Source organism: Lathyrus oleraceus, chromosome 5 (assembly GCF_024323335.1).
Source record: "Lathyrus oleraceus cultivar Zhongwan6 chromosome 5, CAAS_Psat_ZW6_1.0, whole genome shotgun sequence".
Lineage (NCBI taxonomy): Eukaryota > Viridiplantae > Streptophyta > Magnoliopsida > Fabales > Fabaceae > Lathyrus > Lathyrus oleraceus.
This window is the reverse complement of record NC_066583.1, coordinates 639,895,996-639,906,009: the sequence shown is the minus strand read 5'-3', so window position 1 is coordinate 639,906,009 and position 10,014 is coordinate 639,895,996. Positions and strand designations below refer to the sequence as shown.

At 34.8% G+C, this 10,014-nt stretch overlaps 1 protein-coding gene across 1 annotated transcript; it reads right to left on the bottom strand.

Annotated features, from left to right (window-relative positions):
- Positions 1-3,556: 3,556 nt before the first annotated feature.
- LOC127087529 (gibberellin 3-beta-dioxygenase 1) lies at positions 3,557-5,364 on the bottom strand. Its single transcript, NM_001426935.1, has 2 exons — positions 4,832-5,364; positions 3,557-4,287 (listed from the first exon to the last, which is right to left on the bottom strand). The coding sequence occupies exons 1-2, from the start codon at positions 5,317-5,319 to the stop codon at positions 3,651-3,653; spliced, it is 1,125 nt and encodes a 374-aa protein (NP_001413864.1). The 5' UTR covers positions 5,320-5,364; the 3' UTR covers positions 3,557-3,650.
- Between the last annotated feature and the right edge of the window lie 4,650 nt (positions 5,365-10,014).

The following is a 10,014-nucleotide window of genomic DNA, read 5'->3' as shown; positions in this document are numbered from 1 at the left end:
CATTTTGCCCTACTGTAGGTGCTGGTACAGCGGTGTCGGAAGCCTCCGGATCAGTGATTTCAAAAAACTGCTGCTGCTGTTTTTCTGTGAGTAATCGATTACTGCTAGTAGGGTAATCGGTTACTGTTACATTTTCTGCACTTTTGACTTCATCAAAAGTCACATCCCGAGTTATGACGATCTTTCGATTTTTTTCCATCGAACAACTTGTACCCTCCAGTAGATTGATATCCTACAAATATCATCTTCTCACCCTTATCAACCAATTTCTTCCGAAGTTGGTCCGGTACATGACGATATGCAATCGATCCAAAATCGCGCAAATGATTCAAATTTGGTTTGAAGCCACTCCAAGCCTCTTCCGGTGTGAGTTTCTCCAGCTTCTTAGCGGGACACCTATTCAACAAGCAGGTGGTTGTAGACACGGCCTCACCCCACAATTCCTTAGGAAATTTTTTCCCACAAAGCATACTACGCACCATGTTCATTATTGTACGATTTTTCCTCTCGGCAACCCCGTTTTGTTGAGGCGTATACGGAGGCACCACCTCACGTACAATTCCCTCAAGATCACAAAACTTCCCAAACTCACTAGAGGTATACTCACCTCCACCATCCGTTTTAAGAATTTTGAGCTTCCGACAGCTTTGGCGCTCCACCATGGATTTGAAATTCTTGAAAACTCCAAATACCTCATCTTTTCTCTTGATAAGATATGTCTAAAGCTTCCTACTAAAATCGTCAATGAACGTAACAAAATATCGATTGCCACCATAAGTCTCTACTTGCATCGATCCGAAAACGTCGGAACATACCACCTCAAGTAAGCCTTTGGTTCTTCGACCCGCATCTTTGCTAAACACATTCTTGTGTTGTTTAGCCTTCACACATTCCTCACACAATTCAGTTGGAATACTAATGTGTGGCATCCCCGTTACCATTTCACTTTGTTGTAACTTTCTTAGATCCCTAAAATTAACATGACCAAGATGGTAATGCCATAACCACTCATCTCTACTTTCCGCGGTAGCTAGACAACGATGCTCCATAACCTTTAAATCAACCTTAAAGGTTCTATTGGCAGCAATCGGCGCTTTTAGAATCAACACACCATTTGAATCCAAAGCGCGTAAAATCTTGTCCTCCAAACGAATTTTGTATCCTCTTTCAAGTAATTGGCCAATACTTAAAAGATTACACTTAATTCTCGGTATATACAAGACATCTTTGATCCTTGAATGTCCATCATTCCTTTTTCCGATCAAAACATCTCCTACCCCTTCGGTGCTTAAAGTGGTGTCGTCAGCAAATTTGACTTTACTTTTTGTCGCTTGATTGATTTGCACAAACCAATCTTTTCGACCCGTCATATGTGTTGAACAACCGGAATCCAAGTACCACTCATCTCCCCCTTGGACTCCATCACGAACGGTAACTAATGCACTTCGATACGAATGCATTTTCTCGCTATTTTCCGGAACGGTACAGCTGCTGTCCCGTAAACTGTCACTACTGTAGTTGCTGCCCGGAACATCCGTAATGCCATAACTCTCCTCCGTGATCATTACTAGAAGTGTGCCCTTATCATTTACCTCTTCCCTAGCAACCTTGGCTTCATTATTGTGATTCTCATTCGATTTACCACGACACGAATTTGCAAAGTGTCCAAACTTTCTACACTTGTAGCATTGCACCTTACTCATATCACACTTCTTAAAACCATTGCTATGACCACTATCCTTGGAGCTACTTTCACCCTTTTCACTCGTCGAATGCTTTGAATTTTGCGAATCGTTTGAACCAAAATTCTGAAAATTTGATTTACCTCTCGCCGCAAAATTTCCTTTCGACCTCTTATTCTTTTCATTGAAACGCGCTTGCAAAGCAATCTCCGCTTTGGCTTTGTCGGCGCTTCTCTCATCCATCCTTTGTTCATGTGCCTCTAACGAACTTTACAATTCATCCTTGCTCAAAGTTGTTAGATCCTTTGATTCTTCAATAGCCACAACTATGTTGTCGAAACGCGACGTTAACGAGCGCAATACTTTCGATACAACATTCTGCTCAAGAATCGTTTCTCCACAAGATTTGATTTGATTAACTAACTGGGTAATGCGCGTAATGTAGTCGTTGATCGTTTCTTTATCTTCCATTTATGTTAACTCGAACTGTCGCTTGTAAGTTTGTAACTTTACAACCTTCGCTTTGGCGGCACCGGCATATGCTTTCTCCAAGATTTCCCATGCTTGCTTCGCCGATTCACAATCGCCGACCTTCTCGAAATTATCGTTATCAACACACGAATGAATCAAGAATAGGGCTTTGTAATCCTTCTTCTTCTCTTCTTTGTGTGTAGCTCTTTGAATGTCGGTAGCCTCTGCCCCTAATTGTGTAACTCCATTGACGACAATCTCAAGCACCTCTTGATAACCAAACAAGACCCTCATTTGTTTCGCCCATTTATCATAGTTCTTCGAATCAAGAATCGGGAGATTGGTGGGAATTCGATCATTGGAAACGATTGCCATTGTTGCAGCGGATTAGGATCAATAACCAAAGCTCTTGATGCCAAATGTTAGAACATAAAACTCAAATTGAAGGTTTGACAATGGTGGAAGATAAGAAATTTGGGAAGATGAAGTTGAGAGAGAATTAGAGAGAAAAGAGTAATATTGGATGAATAGTAATTTTGGCATTAATTGGAATTGAGAATATTACAAAAGTATTTATACATTGAGAGAATAAAATGATACAATTCAAAAATACAACTAAAATAACTCAACAAATAAATTCGGTTAGTTTTTGAAAAGATAATAACAGAAATTTAATTGCATTTAACAAATATAATCACTCATTATCCTTAATTTATTTTTTCTTATTTTCTCTTCATAATTAAAAATATATATACAAAAGATATGGAATCTACTATTTTTTAGTCTCTTTTTCCAACTTTTCTTTTCAACATTTTTCTCACCTTCTTCTCTCTGTCCTAATCCTCTACTTTACTAATCACATTGCTAATGTTAAGATTTTTTGAACCATTTTATTGGAGAATTTTAGTGGGCACCAAGACAACTCTAATGACAAAAACTTCACTATAAATAATATCCTAAACGGTAAATTAGCAAGAACAATTAATCTTTAATATTAACTACCATAGTGAAGTTGGGGATCAATGACACAGTTTTAATTTTTAGATGCGCACGTACGGTTGTTGCCACATAAAATAAAAAATAAATATCAAGTTCCAAAGAAATGTTGTTTTGTTTGTCTTGTGGTGGAATTGAATATATTCAACTTGGACAAATTTGCTATGTCACTTTCACTACAAATACAAACGAAAGAACAGTGAGACTCTATGTTTTCATTACTAGTTACTTTTTAAAAAAATATTGTTTGATTTGATGTATCTTATCCTCTGAATTAATAATGGTTCCTCTTCCATTTTGAGCCAAACAAATTTATCCATGTATATACCCTAAATCTTGAACTTTCAATTTCTTTCTTGTTTGTACCACCAAATTTGAAGTTATTGTAAATTTAAAAATAGCTAGTGTTTCGTTTCACAATATTGCCTTTTGGCTTTTTATATATGGTTGGTACAAAATAGACCATGCAAGAAGGAAGGATTAAAAAGTTGAAATACCTATTTAGCCCACTTGGACACTATTTTTGTTAGAATCGTTTACATCAAACAAACCATTAATAGGTGTACAAAGTCTAACAGATGAGAGTGCTTTGTTGAAATGTTTTGCTTTTGTGCCAAGGTACTCATTCCATGTCACTGACCTATAGAGAGGGGGTTTTGTTGGGCCTATTAATTTTGCATGTGGACAAATCTCTACATTGGAAGGGGGGCCATATAAATAGGCAACGGAAAATCTCTGACGGGTCCGGTTCACTAAAACTCGATGGAGTACGCTAGGATATAACCCGTTCGACAAAATATGAAAGAGGTCGCCCACGTTGACGACCAGACCTCCTTGGAGCGGTGGAACCGTGATCCACCCAGAACCCTCGCGGTTAACCTGTAACCCGCTTATGTCGTTTTGAGATAGGATGGTTAAAAATGTTGAGTCTGTGTGCGGGGTGAGACCCATCGCGTGATCCGGATCCGGGCAACTAGGGTAGGAGTTTAATTGGAGGGCCGCACAAGCTTTTTCAAATTGGGCTTTTGACCCGGCCCATTTGATATCTTCCTTTGTAATACCAAGAGAGTCCAACATTAGACACATTAATGTTCCTGCTAACTTTTTCATGGTTTCATCATATTGCACGACAATATCACTGAAAAGACAAAACCAAAAAAATCACATATAATTAGGAGAGTGTTAGGAAAAATCAAAACATAGTTGACTAAATAATTAAGAGATCTCAAACATAAACTAGTGGATTTGGTGCAATGGATTCTCATGATTAGTTTACCCTTTCATTCTTCAAAGGGTGTGTAGGTCCATAAATAGATATATACATATACACACACATAGCTTTCATTGTGATCTTTGCCAAGTGCACTATAGGATAACAAAATGGGCTTATATAGTTTGGCCATTAGTACCGTCACCACAAAAAAATGCCACAAATTTTAAATTTTATTTAAAAAGGAAAATAGAATAAATTTGTGAAAAATAAAGATAAGATTTCATAGAGAGGAGATAGTTAGTTAGTTTAGGTTTTTTATTATTAGCATTGAATTTGAATTGACGACACGCTAACACACTCATAAGGATTGATTTGATTGAAATATCTTAAAATTTAATTTAGACTTAACTTAATATCATAAAATTAAATTATATATATTTGATGAGAGACTCTTAACAATGTAACTTACCAGAATCTGGTATAATCTTGAGGCCAGAGTTCTCGAAAATGGTCGAGAGGTGATCCGACGATAGTAAATCCCTCATACCACATGAGTTTGGGGAAGAAGGAAGAGATACGAGCGATGCCATATCCCGAAACACCGTCGGGGGAACGAGTTGCTTTATGTTTTTGGTGAGAAGGAAGAGAGAAAAGTGTTTGTCCAAGCCATTGAATATCCTCAAGAAGGCTTAAGGGGATGCCATGGTTCATTACTTGATACACCCCCCATGTTTTGCATGCAAGTCCTATTAGCTTTGAAGCATTAGGGTCATTGAGATCAATAACGGGGACAGTAGTAGTACTCTCCTTCATAATATTATTGGAATCAATAAGGGTGTGATCATCAAGGTGAGTCCAATTGTAAGATTCAGGTAGTTCTTGAAGTGAGTTGAAATCAGGGTGCTTGTGGTTAACGTGCACGGGGTGTGCTCTATAGGCTTCGGAGAGTGAAGGCATAGTGAGTAAAAGTAGTAGCTATAGAGAAAATAATGAAGATGAAGTGAGAAAAGTGATTGTGTGGGAAGTTGGTATATATAGAGGTGATGGAGAAGATGGCGACAATGTTGCGCTTACCCTTAACCAAAAAGATGGAGAAATTAAGTTTCTTGTTTTTTTCTTCAATTTATTTTCCTCCTCAGGTGTTGATTTTGTTGTTGGAGAGAAATCATTCTTGTTTAATTATTATGTATATAATTAAATAAATATTTATTTAACTCTTTAATTTAGCATAAACGATCTTGGTAGGTAATATTTAGGTGTGAAGATTTAGAAACAAAAAAATATCATCTTTAAATTTGAAGAATTGGTTGCAACAATTCATATATTAGACTAGTAAAGACCACATAAATAAATAAATAAATTAGACATAAATGGCATGTAGAGAATAAATTAAGATGTTCTCTCTTTTTTAATGATAAAATCAATTTTATTAAGAACTATATTTATTATTTTATAAGATACAACACTGTTATATATAAATTTTTATACTTTTTTGCAAAAGATCCACAAAATTAAAAGTGTCAAAAATAAAAAGTATAAAATCATGTTAATTGTCGGAACATCATTTCCTATGCTTGATCGGGCTAAACCTTATCAATAGAAAATAAGGAATCATAAACCGGTATTTAAGGATGATATGTTACCCTACCAATTATATATGTTGACCTAAACCATTAATAGGATAGTAAGGAGAAAACCTTTAGTATGTCCGACTTGCAAAAAAACAAAAAATATTCTCTGTCTCGTGATCATGTCAAATTTTACATCCATATCCTTAACACTTTTACTAAAAATGACACTCACAAAAATATTTTATGCTTTATGAGGGACAGTGTATTTTCTAGTAAATATGTTAAGGTCAAAATCTTGAGTCGCAACACTAAAATCTTCCAAAGCTTTATCGAAATCAAAGTATATACCGTATATTCCATTGTCTCTCAATATATGATCATATAACACTTAAGATTGGATCCTAGAAGCCACAAACGTGTATGAGGCAACCTCCACTATCGAGTATAAACTCAATTCCCTAACTCTAATAGGTAGAGAAGTCATCCTCCATTAAAGATCCCCGAAGAAAAAACTTTCATCAACCATCTTCAACCATTCTTTACGACTCTTTATCAAATCAAATAGTTATTTTCTCTAGATAATTAATTTGAGAATCTCTAAGATAAAAAAGGATTTAATAATAATCATTCAAGATCGAAGTTCAGAAAACTAAATCTCTTAATTTATAATTTATATGGGTGTTAATGATTTTAGAGTTTTATTTTAATTTTATTTAAAGTAAATCTTAAAGTTTATAATTCTATGTTTGTTAGTTATGCTTAATTGTGATAAAATAAATAGTTTTTCTTTTTAAATTATTGTCGAGAATTGAATTCGTACTCATAATTTGTAATTCAACAAAAATGATAGTGGATTCTGTAGACGAATACTGATTGGCAAAAACTAAAAAAAATGCTTTTGAGTTTTGAGCTGAACAATTTAATTCTTTTCATTAATAATATTATTAAATTGTTTTGCACTATGTATCGAAAAAAATTACTATGCAATTACATTATACACATATTTTTTGTACAACGGTCCACTAACACTTAATCACATAGATATTGATGATTATATAATAAAAAATAATATAACATGGCTATGATTAAATGTCTATATATATAAAATAATATTTAGATTATTGAATTTATTATTATAAGATGAAAAATATTAAAATGGTATAACATTTCTAGTACACACAATTGTACAAACAAAATTATAATTAAAAAATGGCGTTATTATGATTGTCCAATGCAAAGAACAAAATTGGAAAGACGATTTTGTCCTGTACATGTAAAATATAAGTGAAAATATGGAAAAGAGAAGCATCTCCACCTCTCAATTTTCAAGTTCAAGAGATGCCACAAAAGTGTAGGGACCCCTACCTCAACATGTGCCTATGTCTTGTCTTCAAGTAGAAATACATTTAAATCAAACTCATTCAACTTGCTTCTCATTTTTATCTCATTGCTAAAAGACAATTGTTACAACACCCCCATATTAGGGTTGCTGCCATGGTGACCAAATTACCCATCTACAAATAAAAAATAATCACAAAAGACAAACACATATGGATTATTCGAATAATATTGATTTGAATTCTTTAAAATGGTTTGTTTTTAAGTGAAGTTTATTAACCATTTAAATTTAATAATTTACTTAATTATTCTATTATATATAACCAACACAATACGGTAGATATTATGAAATTGAACCCTTCAATCACACTAAAAAAAGTTAATATACAAAGGGAAACAACAACGACAATTAAAATAAATGAATTTTAACATAAAAAAACTTTGAATACAATAAAATATTTATTTAATTTGATAGAATAAGATAAAGTAAAGATAATAAATACAATAATTTATTTATTCAGTTTGATCAAACGATCTACTTTGAGGAAGAGAGCAGAAGTAGCACTCTGATTCATTATTTTCAAAAATTGTTATAAAATATTGCAAATAAGTTACAAGAAATAACCATTTGAATTCTCAAGAACAAACTATATATTCTAGTGGAGTGTTTCTAAATTTTTCAAACTCTCGATTGTTGGTGCACAAGGTGATAAAGATGAACAATGGAAACAAGAGAAAGAAGAGAGAATAATAACAAACTTTCACTACTCAAAACGGATACATAGAAAATGCACACATACACTGCAAAAGGAATAAATGTATAGTTTGTTCACACCACTCAATTTCTTAGATACAAGTGAGATTTTAGGGGAAATACTAAAATATCCTCTAACAAACTTTGTCAACAAGTTTCTGAAAATATGAATTAATTCTAACACCGTGTCTTAATTCATATCCAGCTTAACCAAAACTAACAACACCAATTTCATCCCTCAAGTGGAGAAATTGACCAGTCCTGATCGCCTTCGTCAGAACATCTTCCAGCTGCTTCTGGATGCTACAGTGCACAACTTCTAGTACTCCATTCTGAATTTGATTTCTCAAAAAGTGATACTTAGTCTCAATATGTTTGCATCTCCTATGCATCAATGGGTTCTTGGCTAGATTTATTGCAGACTTGTTATCAATCATTAGCTTCAGAGGCTTGTTTACTTTGATCTTCATATCCTGTAGTAAATTCAGAAGCCACACAGCTTGACATGCAGTCAGAGCACCTGCAATATATTCTGCTTCACAGGTTGACAAAGCAACAACTGGTTACTTCTTCGAACACTAAGAAATAGAACTTCCCGAAAACTTAAACAAGTATCCAGAAGTACTTCTTCTGTCAACTTTATCTCCGCACCAATTATAATCTGAGTAACTCATAAGTTCTGAGGCAATTTCAGCATTAGAAAAGAACAAAACTCCATACTTCAGAGTTCCCTTTATATACCTCAGAATTATGACAGCGGCTTGGTAATGAGACCACTTCGGTTTACTCATAAAGTTACTCACCATTCCAACTGCATAGAAAATATCAGGCCTGGTATTACACAAATACCTCAGAGACCTTACCAACTGCTTCAATGTTGTCACATCTACATTATCACCATCAGAATCAGAATCCAATTTCTAGTTTGTATCAGCAGGTGTGACAACAACTATACAATTCAACAACTATACAATTCAACAACTCAAATCTCTTAAGAAGCTCAAGTTCATATTTTAGTTGATATAAAATTATTCCTTTCTCTTAGCTCAGGAGGTCGGGGGTCAGGATGGTAGACAGGTGGTGATTGATACAGAGGTGACCCATCATACTGAGGCAAAGGCCTTAACTGATACAATGAAGGTGACTGCTCCGGCAAACACTGAGGTAACTCCTGCAACTAATACTGAGGTGACTCCTCGACTAATATAGAGGTGATTGCAATGACTTCAACGAAGTTGTTTGTACACATTGATGAAGGATTTCCTGGAAGACCCAGTGAGAATGTCTTGCTCAACGTATATGCTAATCATGTGATAATGAGATTATGGCAAGAAAAGATATATATATATATATATATATATATATATATATATATATATATATATCAACTTATTTTTATTTATTATTGATACGTTGAAAATAACCGATGGTGTTTACTTTATCTGTTACAGGTCCGCCTGCCGTTGAAGGTGCCCATCCATCGGGTGAAGCTGAAGAAGTTCTTAGATATCTAGATGCCTCAAGAGGTTAGGGACATTGTCGATGATTCCGGCCTCCTTTCATTGGTGCACTTATCGATGATGATGCTCGACACTCCATTATTGTTCGTTTTTGTTGAACGATGACATAAGAAGACATCATCCTTTCATCCTGCATTTAGTGAGATGACAGTTACTTTAGATGATGTCTCTTCCCCCTTCCATATCCCATAACCATGTAGCTTATTCATTGCTCTTATCAAATACTAGGAGGTTGCGTGTATTACTACTATACATCACGTAGGGGTTACTGAGATGGAGTTGAGAGAGGTGTATGCGTCAGTTTGGATATGTTCATGACATCCCACGACCGGTCCCTGTTGTGCTAGCTGAGGTCATTGATATCAGTTTATGTATAATGTTGTCATTTGGGCCCGTGCTATTACAGATCATGCAATGAATGAACTCCATGTGCAATGTGTGGATGATTACTTAAAGTGGTACCTTATTG